The following is a 14,189-nucleotide window of genomic DNA, read 5'->3' on the forward strand; positions in this document are numbered from 1 at the left end:
ACCAGGCTGCTTTCAGGAAAGTAATCAAGAGAGTGAAGCAGACTGTGAGGCTGATAGCCTTAATTAGAGGTAAAGGTCCAGGAACTCACCTGATTGAAGACAAGCTAAGGAGAGTCAGCCAGGAGAAACTGGGGCCCCTCGAAAGACCACACCAAGAGACTGCTGACATAGGCCTCCATGTATCAACTTCTTGAATTTCTCTTCCTCCCTAGTGTTTTCACCTTTCAACTATTTGGATAGAGAGTACGTCCCCTCTTCAGTTTAACTGATGTTTAGCTCAGCCATACACATTTAGTTCTTAAACTTTCTTCCAGCCCACAGGTTATTTTTCTTGCTTACTCAGAGCTTTCAATATTCTTCTGATGAGAAGGTACCCAGAACTGAACACAGATATCTCAGGTATGGTTGCATGAGACCCACATAGAAATTATTACCTCCCTAATACATAGCACAGCTAGTTGTAGCCCAAAGTTACATTGGCTTTTTCACTCTGATATCACATTGCAAACTCAGGTCTAACTTACTGCTCATTCTCACCCCTAAGGCTCTTTCAGCATCGCTGCTTCCCAGTTTTTCCTTTCCAATGAACATCTGTATTTGACTATTTCCCACTAATTTATTAGTGGAAAGCACTTTTCCAAGCTAGTTTTTAGGTCCCTTTTGCATAGTATAGATTGCAGCACAGAATCAGCGCAATAATAAACTCTCAGCCCTTCCTTCTGCACTCAAACAGTCCCAAGCAGGATACAATTGCATAACCACACCTGAGAAGGGTGTATATTTTGGCTTCTGCAGGTAGTAAACCCTAAATGAACATGAGGCAGAGTTACAGAGGCCAGGCTCTCAGGAGCACTAAAAACTTGGCCTTTTCCCTGGCCTACTCTGGGGCCTTCCTAGCGATAACCTCAGTGTCTGGCTCCTTCACCCAAAGGCTTTGTTCTGATCCACAGCAGCAGCCTGTGTCCCGTGCCTTCCTATATAAGACCCCCATCTACACTAGAACACTTTCAACAGTAAACCAATTGGTTAAGGGTGCGATTCCTGCCCCTGCCAAAAAAAAAAAAAAAAAAACCAAAAAAACTTTGATGCCAGCAAAAGCCCTAATGTAGATGTAGTTATACCAGCATAAAAGTGCTCTCGCTGGTGTAGCTTATTTTCCTCAGGGAATTGGTATAAACGATACTGTTGCCAGTATAAGCTGCATCTACAGCTGGGAGGTGGTGGCGGGGGGGTGCCATTATAGTTACACCAGCAAACCTTTTCTAGTGTAGACCTGGCCTAATATACTTATATGGCCCTCTAGTGACATAGATCTGACCGCCTCACAATCTTGAATATATTTATCCTCACAACATCCTTGTGAGGTAGAGAAATATTACTATCCCCATCTTACAGATCAGGAACTGAGGCCAGGCCTATACTTATAAAGCCTTGCTGGCATAGCTATATAGCTACAAGGGTGTATTGTGCTGGTAAAGCACTCCTACTGTGGACCCAGCTTATACCAGCAAAACTGCGTTTTTGCTCATGTAGCTTAGTCTAGGACCTCCCTCCTCCACTATACCCACTCAAATGACATAAGCTATCTGTGCAAAAGCACAGTTTTACCAGTAGGTAAGTGCAGCTACCCTTTGAGCTTCTCCTAGCACAGCTGTCAGTCACAAATCAAGCCCGACTGGCGTTAACTACACCATCTAAAAAGTTTGTAGTGTAGACCTGGCCTCCCACTTTTTTCCCTTATTCCAGAGAAGGGAGAGGGAGAAGTTAGTCACAGATGCATTTATTCTGGGGGGACTAACGACTAATTCATGACTTTTAGAGACAGTGCTGCCTAGGCTGCCATTTGTGCTAAGGACAGCTGCTAAGCTAGCTCCTCTGCCAGGCAAACATTGTAGCTACTGGTCTCAAGGAGGGATAGCTCAACAACAAGAGGAAGTCTGGTCTAGTAGTAGACTAAAAAGCACCAGAGTATAAGGACCTACTGCATTCTATAACCCCAACTCCAACACTAACTTAGTACCCTATCTGTAAAACTCAGACAATAATACTTACTTAGTTACTTACTTCACATGAGTGGTGGGTGTACTGATTAATATTTGTAAAGCACTAAAACACAAACCAAACTCTCCAGTTGCTAGGAGTTCGAGAACTCCCAGATCCCTGCTTTGATCAGAGTACTATTTCTTGAACACTCGTCTAAATACTGGCAACTATGCGTAAACCCCAGCACAAGCAGCTGGGTTCCACCTCTCCTGCATGAAGACCCTCTTCACTCTCCCCTCCACTTTTAATGGAAGATAAATTAAGTTTGGAGTTCCACAAAAATTCTTCTTACTGACCCTCCCCAAAATTCTGAGGGGACTTTCTACCAGAAACATGCTGATTTTGTTGAAGAGATTCTGTAAATTGTTAATGGATCCTGAGATCACTTTCACAAAGCAGATCACCTCATTTACAACATGATGCAATATAACAATATCCTGCTGGTGATAAACACATTATAGTTCTGTTGGACAAACTCATTTAAGTGGAAACCTTGACAGAAGGGGCAATATCTCCCATGAAAGAGCTCTGCATCTCAGGTGCTCACATTAGAGGAATAACATACTGAATGGGTTTGTCTGCTTTTAAAATTGTCTAGAGTAATAAAACCACCAAAAAAAGGAAGTTAATTGCATCACCTTAGTGCTTTAAATTAAAAGATACTGTAGTGGTGAGAAGTGATTGGTACAGATTCCACTCCTGTACACTGCCATTCGGTCTTCTAGCCTCGGGAGAGTAAATGAAGAGTAACGGTGTAACCTTGGGAAAATCACCGAAAAGGGACGCCATTAGTCTGAACTCTAGTCAATTCCAAAAGTAGTTTCAGGTACCAACCCTTCTTCTTTGTTTCCCTCCACACTGTTTAGGGTTTTAAAATATTTCCTATTTTTAATTTTTTCCCCACACTTTTGCTGTGTGAAAGTGCCTAGATTCCACAGAAACAACAACAACTAAGAAAACTGACTACACAAAAGAAGCAGTGAAATGAAGGCCCTGGTCTACATACAAAATGGCACTGATATAACTAAAAGGCGTGGCTTCCAACTAAGTAAGTTAAATGGGTGTAAATTCGGTGTGTAGAAAAGCCCTAACAATATGAGAAGTGTTGCCAATTGCACAAAGTAAACAAACTGAAAAAGAAAAATATTTCCCCTACTCTCTTTTAGTTATAGTAATGTTATGTTTTATTTGTAGATGTGATCTTTGATGCTACAGTCAGTAAAATATTTTACACACTGAAGTGTGATTTTTAGATTCAACATCCCTTTAAAACAAAAAACCCCTCAGTGCCTCAGTTTTCCCATTTGTAAAATCAGCTAAGACCTAATCACTCACTCTTATTAAATTCTTTTAAACATACAGTGAAAAGTAAAGCCCTATGATTAGTACTTCATATTTATTTTCTATGAGTGCCTACTATGCTCCTTCTGTGTATGAGTAACCACATTCATGATTGGGAAATGTCTGTGTCTGACAAGTACAAAACTAATTGCAATGTGCTGCGTAACAGAAGACTTGAGGGAAAAGCTGGAAGATGAAAAGGAAGGCTAGGTGGGTTTCCTAATTGTTTAGTTTGGTGGTGTGTTTAAACTAAATCTACTTGAATATATTATAACAGATATACACAGCAGATGCTTCACTTTGTCTAGTTTGACAAGTACGAAAATAATTGGTGCAAAAAAAAGCAAACAAGTCAATGCTAAGACTGATGAAAATTGATTTTTTCAGTCAGTGGCAAACTGTACCAGAGGTGTTTACAATCATACTGAAAACACGGTGTAACCAACACTATAGTTTTGGAATGAGATCATGTTTATCAGTAAGTAAGATGTGTTGTTGGATAGCTTGAAGTGAGTATTAAAGGGTAAATTTACACACACACACACACACACACACCTGCTAAGCGCCTACTGAAGTCACAGTCGTTAGGGTGTCGCAAACGGTAGGCAGCTAAGTAAAAAATCCCCTTCCCGTGGGCAGGCTGAGCGCCTCCGAGGAGGAGACAGCCCGGGCATCTGCACAGAAGATCTCGCTGCAAACCAGCAGTGAGAGAAGAAACATCCACACCGTGTCCAGCGCAGCCTTACGTAAGGCACAGCCTGGAGCAGGGACCGGCTGACATCCCCCCGGCACACACGCCGTACCGCCCCCAATAACATACAGATTTCAGGAGATCTCCCCGCGACGGTCACAGCCCCAACGCGGGAGCGCACATGCCGGCTCCGGAGCCCCTGAGTGCTGGGGCCCTCTCAGTGCCCGGCCACCGGCCGCTCCCCCAGGCCTTCTCTGCTCTCCGAGGTGCCCTTCGCCGCCTCTGCCTGGCGCAGGACTTGGCCGCCGCAGGCTGGGGCCGGTCTCCAGCTCAGCCCCATGGAGCGGGAGGCGAGGCGCAGCGCTGCCGCCCTGGGTCCCTCGGCAGCTCCCACGCGCGGTAGGGCCCAGCCCCACAGAGGAGGCGCCCGAGTCTAAGTGCCCGCCCTGCGTCGGGTGCAGCCAGGCGCTAGCCCCAGCCGCGGGAGCTGGGCGCGCATCGCCGCTGCTGAGCCGGGAGCGTGGAGGGAGCTAGTCAGTCGCTGACGCGGCGAGGAAGGGCAGGGGTGGGGAGGCCGGCCCTCAAGATGGCGGCGCTCGGTGGGCTAGTGCCCCTGGGCCCCAAGTCCGTGCTAGATGCAGCCGCTTGACCCCGCCCGCTCTCAGGGAGTAGCTTGTGGGGGTGGAGAGCACCGTTCCTTACCCGGGGGCGCACAGAGCTGCCTCCAGCTCCTCTCTCGGATGGGGGTATGTGGCACACTCTCACCCCTCCAGCTCCTTGGGGTGTGGGTCTATCTCCCCCGTATGCCTGTTGGAGGGAGGGGTTATAGACTTACTCCCCTCTCTCCTTATGAAGGGGCTGCAGAGCTATCCCTTCATCTCCTTACTAACGGGGGGCTTTGGATGTGTCCCCAAGTTTCCTCAGGCTGGGAGTTTATCATGCAGCCCTACTCCTCTTGGAGAGGGAAAGGGAGGCCTCAGACCTTAACCCCGCATTTCCTTGGCGGGGGAGGAGACTATAGATCTGATCCCAAGTCTTGTTCCTGACAAGGGCTATGACAGATCCCCCCACCCTTTCAGAAATCCTGTCTCGAGGAAGGGGAAAGGTGGTCACAAGACCTGCCCTCACCCCCCCCCCCCCACCCCATTCCCTGTGACCTCACAGAGCAGAAAGATGACCTCCCCTAAATGAGCCAGAGTTGCTTTTCATTGTTAGTAGGAACAGAGCTGCTCCCAGCCTCACTCCTTGGGAGGAGAGAAGGGTTGTAGAATCTGGCCCCCTGTTCTCCCTATGCTGAGAAAGACTCCCATCTTTGGGGATTAGTTCTCAACAGCATTTGGAATCTCTTCTTGGGAGCCTGAAAGAGTAGGGCTTGGGCCTTTCTCTGAGAAACTTGCTGTATCACTCCCTTAATAGTGTCACTGTTCTGCATGAGCAGGTGAAGCATTTCACATCATGAACCGGATCTCAGGCCCACAAATGTTTGGCTCTGTAAGCCCCCAGATCCTCGTCACAAAGGCTCAGGGGCTAGATGCCTATAGAATCTGTGTATATACAGCCATGGATAGGGCCAGTGGGTGCATAAAATTTAGATGCAAGGAGCCTCATCTCTAAAGCTTTAAACACTAACAGCAGGGCATAAAGGTGGAAGCTTTTAATTTGCTATTTTGTTTCTTTTTTAAGTAAACTAGAACTAAAACTAGAAATTAAACATTACCCATGTAATGCTCCACAATAACAGAAAGAGCAAATTATCATAGAATTAAGAGAGAGTAGTCAGGAGGTGATAGTTTTCTATATTTGTTGTAACATGTTTAGCCTACTAATTTAGTTGGAGGCTGAGTTTCCAAACTGTGTTAATATATAACCTGCAAAGGCTGGCCTTATAATTAACTATGCCTTACTTGATAACTTAAGTTGGGTATTTAGAATCAATAGTCATGATTCTCTTGCTGCTGCAAAGGAGAATCAGACTTTAAGTTGCCTCTTCTTAACCCACTATTGAAGGAAGGAGAAATCAGGTCATGACTTACCCATTTTCCATCAGTCTTGGTGGTGGCTGAGCAGGAAGGAACTAAGTCATGTGTTGCTTCCGCTCTGATCTCACTGCCGTCTGTCTGAAGGGGGGACAACTGTAAAATGCTTTCTTTGTATACCTTCCCTTTCAGTCTCTGTGTGTAGGACCTTCAAAAGCTCAAAGCCCAAAACAGCGTGTTTTCCGTGTTCTGAACACTTGGAGCACACATACCTGTGCCAATAACCCCTCGTAACTGGGACAGTGGAACTTACAGGCAGGGGAATTTTCATAGTTTCTTTAGGAAGTCAATTAAAAAATCAAACCAAACCTGGGGCCTTCAACTAAGTAAACAAGAATCTCACACACAAGAAAAAGACTTAATACAAGCTTTCAGCATGTAGATAAACTGGAAAGAAAAACAACAACAAAAAAAAGAGACTGAGAACCAACAATTGCAGAGGAAAAAGGATGGACAGGTGACAGACAACTTAAAAAGAAACTTTATTTTTTGTCAAACATTCTCTCCCCAAAATGGGTCAATCTTGGCTCTTATACCCCTGAATCTATCAAATCCAAAGGGAGGTTGAAGGGAACAAATAGGATGTTATATTTTAAGAAGGGGTGGGGTGGGGGGAGAAACAACATGAACAGGATACTTAGGGCAAGGATAATGAAAAGGTTTATATAAAAAGAGATATAAAAGCCCTTAACCAAAACAGAAGGGGGCACTGAAGGAACAAAAATGTTTGGAAAAGGGATTGTAGGAAACTTTAAAGGAGCACCGTGTAATCTTTCCCACCTCACTAGTAGCTACCGTAAGGGATTGTCAGAGTGGTGGCGGTAGGGTGACCAGACAGCAAGTGTGAAAAATTGAGACAGGGGTTGGGGGGTAATAGGAGCCTATATAAGAAAAAGACCCAAAAATCAGGACTGTCCCTATAAAATCTAGACATCTGGTCACCCTAGGTTGGGTGTTCCTTCTTGAGCATGGTAGTCAGATGCACATCCCTAGATCCAGAAAAGTGCTCCTATCCTGATACTTACAATTCTGGTTTTGGGGTATTGTGGGGAACACCATTAAGGGAAGAATGGAGGTAAAAACATTGATAGTAATATAACTTCAATTTTCATATTTTAAAGTTCATTAAGAGATCACAAGTTGGTAAAAAGGTTGAACACAATTCTTCTGGGAAGTTCCAGTCTTAAGCACCACTGAAAGAAAAAAGAAAAAAAGATAATCAAGAGAGGAGAAAAGAATAAATGAAATGGGGGGGGAAATCAAATTTCTACTTAGAATACAGAATGTTATGAAAACAAGTATTTTATGATTGTTACCCTTTGAATATCAACTACAGAAAGATAAAGAATAAGGACATACAAGAAATAATTATTTGCACTTATAAAACACCTTTCTTCCTGACTGGACTGAAAACTCTTTACAGACTAAGTGGTATAGTGACAAATGCACCACTTCTAGGATGAAACATGGTAGATATTCTGAGTCAGGAACACCACACAACAGAAAGTGAAAAGTAATTTCTCAATTTGAAACTATAGGAGAGTTTAGGTAGAACATAAACCAGTGGACAGGACACCAGTCTTAGGACCCTTAGTCTTGTGTAAAGTGCTGTGAAATCTCCCATTAAGTACAGTTTGTCCCAGAAGAGCACCTTCAGCAATGTAGTGCTCCATTGCACCATGCTAGGTGACTGGTTCAGTACTGATTTTGAGGACACTGCTTGTCTATCTTTCCTCTGTTCCCAACAGTAGATAATTGTATTGGCCTGTGTCATTGATGCTCCCACACACAGAGCATCTCCAACAGTAGCAGCAGAGTGAAACAGCCTAGGATCACATCAATTTCATTCTGTTCCTTTTTCTAGACTAGTGCTATGTGCATGACCAGCCTGGGGGAGAAAAAACAAAACAGAAAAGGGGAGAAACAGAAATGGAAAGAAGATAAAAAAATGGAGAGGCAGGACAACAAAAAGGAGAAGCTAATGAGAGAACAATAAACTTAGAATAGATGCTCACAAATGGAAAAAAGTGGAAAGGGAATAACAAAACACAAAAAAACCCGCAAAAAAGGTGGCGGGGGGGGGGTGAGTTAGCTGCACTAGTGGGAACATTGTTTAAGGATCATACTCAAACCCATGCTCCCTAGCCTAGAAACGCCTTGTCTAGACTAGGACTTGAAAGATGTTAGCTAAGCACATGTTAACAACCTCATGTAGACAAGGCAGCATGCCTTTAACATATTAAACTAGTTCTTTAACTCAACTAATTATAGAATACACATTGAGAAAAATAACCACACGGTCCTCAGTACAATACTAATTAAATACTGTACAGATGACCACCGTATCACTGATGTCAATAATGTAGAAGAAAGTACTACGGGACAGAGAATATTGTCATCCCTTTTTTTACTTGAGCTGTTAGCCAAAATTCAGGGTCTAGTGGGTTGCTTCAATCAGGTGGAAAAGTTGATTTGGAGTCAGCTATTTCTCTGATGCATTCCTCTTTATTTACAAAGTCCTGCTTTCCTGAACTCAGTAGGCAAACAGTTTTTTTGCTCACAGTTCCAGGTGCTTTTCCGGTTAGCATTTAGCCCAAAATCTCTCTAGGCTTTTCTCAGGTTCCTAGAGCTTGTTCTGGCTGTCCTTGGCTTTCTGTTGCTTCTTTGTTAGTTTCTCCTCCCCCTGACACATGTACACAACTCTATCAATGGATGCCCACACCCATGTGTTTGCTATATCAGGCCCCAGGGGAGCCCGCGTCAGACAACTTTTTATTACAGAAACTGGAGAAGGGGAGAGGCTGTTCTAGATTTAATTGACAAATAGGGCAGAACTAGTTGAGAATTTGAAGGTGGAAGGCACCTTCAGTGAAAGTGATCTTGCAATAATAAGTCCATCATCATGACTTGATCATATTTATAATGTGCAAACAGAATAAAGTCCAGACCAGAAAAATACATTGTATACACACACAGAGAAATTTAAGAGTACCATATTTCACAAAGGTGAAAACAATTGTGAGCCACATCAGCTCTCAGGAAGAATTTAATCAGGGAAATGTGAATAATTGGGAATTGTTTAAGAACACTTTACTAGATGTTCAAAAATCCACAAACAAGGAATTCTGCTATATTGGTTTAAAAATGAACCTGGTTTAGAGGGGAATTGAACGCATCTATAAAAAATAAACAAACTGAAGAAAGGGGAAGTTGATAGTAATGAATATAAAACAGAAGCTAGGAATTGTAGAAAATTGATAAGGGAAGCAAAGGGAAACAAGGAAGACTCTGTGGCCAACAGAGATAAGGACAATACAAGTTTTTAAAATATATTAGGGACAAAAAAATATCCTAACAATGGTTTTGTACCAGTACTGGATGAAAATGGTAGAATTATCAATAATAACACAGAAGAGGCAGAAGTATTCAATAAATATTTATGTTCTCTATTTGGGGGGGAAAATAGTAACATAGAATCATAGAATATCAGGGTTGGAAGGGACCTCAGGAGGTCATCTAGTCCAACCCCCTGCTTAAAGCAGGGCCAATCCCCAATTTTTGCCCCAGATATGTAAATGGCCCCCTCAAGGATTGAACTCACAATCCTGGGTTTAGCAGGCCAATGCTCAAACCACTGAGCTATCCCGTGGTCATATCATATGATGTGATAGCACTCTCTGTTCCACTACATTGGGACAATATTAAAAAACAGCTACAACACTTAAGCATGTTTAAAATCAGTAGGTCCAGATACCTTTCATCCAAGAGCTTTAGAAGAGCTGGCAAAAGAGCTTGCTGGGCCATTAATGTTGATTTTCAATGTGTCTTGGAACACTTGGGAAGTTCCAGAAAACTGGAAGAAAGGTAATGTGCCCATATTTAAAAAGGGTAAATGAGATGACCTGGGTAACTATAGGTTTGTCAGTAAGACATTGGTCTTAGGCAAGATAATGGAGTAGCTGATACAGGGCTTGATGTGGAAACTAGATGCTGTCAAACTAATATCTTTTTTTAGATGAGATTACAAGTTTAATTGATAAAGATAGTTGTGTTGAGGTAATAGACTTCTGTAAGGCATTTGACATGGTAACAATTTGATTTAAAAACTAGAATGATATAAAATTAACATGGCACACATTAAATGGTTTAAACTCTGGCTAACTGATAGGTCTCAAAATGTAATCATCATTGAATGGGTGTTTCTAGTGGGGTCCAACAGGGATCTGTTCTTGGTCTTACATTAGGCATTGTCATCAATGACCTGGAATAATAATAATAAAAATAAACACTGAAAGTTTTTGAATGACATAAAAATTGGGTGAGTGGTAAATAATAAAGAGGACAGGTCACTACTGGAATTGTTGTGGATATTAATATAGGGTCCTGCCAGACACTGATTTAACCATAAATTCCTTCATTAAATTCAAGTATTTATGTAATTGCTCTAAACATGTTTAAAAGCCTAAATGATAAGCAGTTACTACAGCTATACAACAACAAACGTTTATAAGTAATGATCAAATACTTACAAAGGATGAGACCCAGGGGTGGTCAAACCTATGCTGACTGGCTCCAATTTGGTCAGCCAGGTACTAGTGATGAGCCATTTAAGAGCTCACCCTTTTCTACCCTTTAACAAAAAAGTTATGTCATTGCCAATTACTAACTTTAGCAGTTTAGGGCTAGACCCTGTTCTTAGGCCTGAAGTAGATAAGATTGCTGACTGGGTTCCCTTTTTCCAAGTCTTTTTTTATTTTATTTTTTAAATCTTTACCATACTTCTTCCTAGCTGCTGACCAATACTTCTTTAGCTGAAGCTTGTGTATAACCGGGTACAGCTCCAAGGTAACATTGGTATGTTAAAGTTACTTCTGACTCAACATGCACAACCCTTCTTTATTGTTCAAACTAGTTGGAACCATCCGGGATAATTAGAGGCCCCTCTTTTCTTATCATCCACATTCTGAGCTCAGCATTTTTACAACTTCTCTCCAGTTACATTTTTTTTTTTTTAACTTTAAGCACATTATTTCCAAGGTCTTCCCATGGCTGCTAAAACCCTTTTATTTACCTATCTAATCCTATGGTCACTGTGTGACACAGAGGCCCACTGGTATTTCACTTCTCAGCAACTCCTATCAAGCTTGAGAAACTCATTACACCTATCACATTGCTGTCATGATATCAATCTATAAAGAATGTTGTATGAGTACCAAATGAAAGCTGGTGACACACTGGCCATTAATATAATTGAAAAATGTATTTATTACACTATATGAGGAATTACTGATATTATGCTTTAAGTCTGTAACCAAACTAAGGGAGAAACGAGTTGTCTTCCAGACAAGAGGGAATATAGTTATCCCCATGTCTCTAATGAGAATTGAGCAAGGTGATGCCAGAGACAGTAGGCAGTTCATTTGCATTGGAGATACACAGGGGCAACAAATTAACATGAGGATGTGAAATCAGCCTGGGAAGACATTGGAGTCTGAACCCCAGGGATTCATCCTGATTCTGGTGTCAGAGACAATAAACTTTGGGGAATATAAGGGGCAGCAAAATGACCTTTGGTTACCCATCACTTAGGGGACAAAGAGGCCAGTGCTCTTTGTATTTTTGCACAGTGGATCCCCTAACATGTGGGTGGGTGACACTGAAAGGCCGATTTAGGTAAGAATCTTATTTTAGCCAAGAATTTTGGTTAGTTAAGTTTTAGTCACTTAGAAGCATGTTATCCTTTAGTTTTATTTTTAACTATTTCTCTCTCTCTGTTACATTTGCTCAGTATCAGTTGAATTTCTGTTCTTTATTAATAAACTTATGTTTCCTTGCACTGTAAGTTCATCCCAATGCAGTGTGTTGAAATAAAGTGTGAATCCTCAGCTAAGCCAACAGGCGGCTGTGTATCCTGTCTCTTTGGAGACAGCAGACTTGGTCATTTCTGTGGGTGTCCAGTGACAGGGGCTGGATGCTGCAGGGAGATGCTTCTGGAGAGTCTGGGAGCTGAATGCACCAAGGATTAACCTGCAAGGCAAAGTTAGGACTGGTGGAGTCCTGAGGACTCTGTGGGGCTGACTAGCAAACTGGAGTGACAAAGAGTTGTGACTCAGTTTAGCCCCAGCAGTTCCCGTTTATGCTGAGGCAAATGGGTAACAGAGTGACTTTACCACTCTGCACACTGAGAAAGCGTCACACACTGATATAGAGCGATCTGAATTGCTTGATAAGCTGTGCAAAGCCAACAGTGTATGTTTTAATACTGCTATAAGTAAATATACATCACTAGGAACAAAGAACGTAGGCCATACTTACAGGATGGGGACCTCTATCCTGGGAAGCAGTGACTCTGAAAAAGATCTGGGGGCCGTGGTGGATAATCAGCTGAACATCAGCTCTCAGTACAATGCTGTGGCCAAAAGGACTACTGTGATCCTTGGATGCATAAACAGGGGAAACTCAGTAGGATTAGAGCAGTTATTGTATCTCTGTATTTGGTACTGGCGCAACGGCTGCTGGAATTGTGTGTCCAGTTCTAGTATCCACGCTTCCAGAAGGATGTTAATAAATTGGAGAGGGTTCACAGAAGAACCAAAAGAATTCTTAGCCAACATGCCTTATAGTAAGATTCAAGGAAATTAATAATTTAGCTTAATAAAGACAACGTTAGTCTGTAAGTACCTACATGGGGAACAAATAGTTGATGATGGGCTCTTCACTCTAGCAGAAAAAGGTATAACACAATCCAATGGCTGGAAGTTGAAGGTATGAAAATTAAGACTGGAAATAAAGTATGTTTTAAAGTGAGAGTAATTAGCGATTTGAACAATCTACCAAAGTTTTTGATGGATTCTCCATCTCTTACAATTTTAAAATCAAGATTGGATGTTTGTCTAAAAAGATCTGCTCCGGGATCTATTTTTGGGAAGTTCTATGGCCTGTGTTACACAGGAGGTTAGACTAGATAATCACAATGGTCCCTTCTGGCCTTGGAATCGATGAACCCACTCTTGTGAGTGCCTCCTGTCAGCTGAGTGTGGTGCTGCAGTTTTCTTTTTCACCTGGTGCCCCCGGTAGGTTGATAACCTCATCGGGTGGATCTTAAGTGGCTCAGCCCTCCGGCTAAGTCACTCAGTCAACAATGGATGAACCCCTTCTAGGCTAACTGTTATAGAGCACTGCCCCCAGGGCTTTCTCCCTTGAAACTCTTTGTTTTCACCAGTTCTCATTGCCCCAGTTCTCCATCCAGGTCACCTCCCAAGTTTAGTGTCCTTTTGGGGTATCAAGGTTCAACACATGGTTGGCCTTCTCTGGGGTCTTCAGTCCTGTCTCTGGGCCCTTTTAAATCTAGCCTTTTTTCTTGGGCTTTTAAATTAGCCATGTCCCCTTTCCAGGGCTTCGGCCTTTCCAGCACTGGTGGCTGGTGGTGGTGGTCTGCCCACTACTCCAGGTCTCAACTCAGGGATCCTGCACCAGTGGCCATGTACTGCTTCCCTGAATAGTTGCTGCTGCATTCCCTTCGCTGCTTCCCACTCAGTCCCACCATCTTCACATGTTACCTTAGGCTTATAATCCTTGGGTTGTCTCTGTCCTATCCCTGCTTGAGCACGGTCTCTCCGAGGCTTCCTTGCTTGGAGAGTTTTGCTGTCTCCTAGCCCATCTGGTCCCAGCCAGCAACTGAGCTGCTCAGGCCCTGCAACTCCTTTTATTTGAATCTGCTGCACGCTGATTGGCTGCTTCTCTGCAGTCTTTCTAGGTAGGCCCAGAGGACCCCCCCTTATCTGGGACAGGATAAGGTAGCATCGCAAGGCCTCCAGCAGGGGGCCTCAAAGGGCCAGGTACACCCCTTCATACCACCCCATACAGAAAGAAAAGAAATAATATAACAGGTCATCATCCTGCCCTCTGAGGTATTGCCACACAGGGGCTCTTCCTATACAGTGGATTAGAAGCTGGATATGAGTCAACAGTGTGCCCTTGTTGCTAAGAAAGCTAATGGCATTTTGGGCTGTATAAGTAGGAGCATTGCCAGCAGATCAAGGGACGTGATCGTTCCCCTCTATTCGGCATCAGTGAGG

The 14,189-nt window shown here is 43.0% G+C and overlaps 2 protein-coding genes across 15 annotated transcripts in view; both read right to left on the reverse strand.

Moving 5' to 3' along the window:
- Positions 1–4,856, reverse strand: part of GPR155 (G protein-coupled receptor 155) — a 45,293-nt gene extending 40,437 nt beyond the window's left edge. For 2 of the 10 annotated variants that reach the window (XM_073305901.2, XM_073305902.2), the window contains exons 1-3: positions 3,940–4,710; positions 2,682–2,802; positions 90–380 (exon numbers count right to left, since the gene is read on the reverse strand). The gene's annotated coding sequence lies outside the window, so the exon portion shown is untranslated. Of the gene's footprint in view, positions 1–89; positions 1,907–2,681; positions 2,803–3,939; positions 4,713–4,777 lie in introns of those variants that run through there. The other 8 variants (XM_073305900.2, XM_073305893.2, XM_073305898.2 and 5 more) reach the window with 8 other exon arrangements.
- A 1,680-nt stretch (positions 4,857–6,536) lies between these two features.
- WIPF1 (WAS/WASL interacting protein family member 1) overlaps positions 6,537–14,189 on the reverse strand; it is a 100,498-nt gene continuing 92,845 nt past the window's right edge. For all 5 annotated transcript variants that reach the window (XM_078847970.1, XM_078847967.1, XM_078847969.1 and 2 more), the window contains one exon: positions 6,537–7,304. In XM_078847970.1, coding sequence (XP_078704096.1) covers positions 7,295–7,304 — 10 coding nt within the window. In that variant the 3' untranslated portion in view covers positions 6,537–7,294. The remainder of the gene's footprint in view (positions 7,305–14,189) is intronic.

This window comes from Lepidochelys kempii, chromosome 11 (assembly GCF_965140285.1).
Source record: "Lepidochelys kempii isolate rLepKem1 chromosome 11, rLepKem1.hap1, whole genome shotgun sequence".
NCBI lineage: Eukaryota > Metazoa > Chordata > Testudines > Cheloniidae > Lepidochelys > Lepidochelys kempii.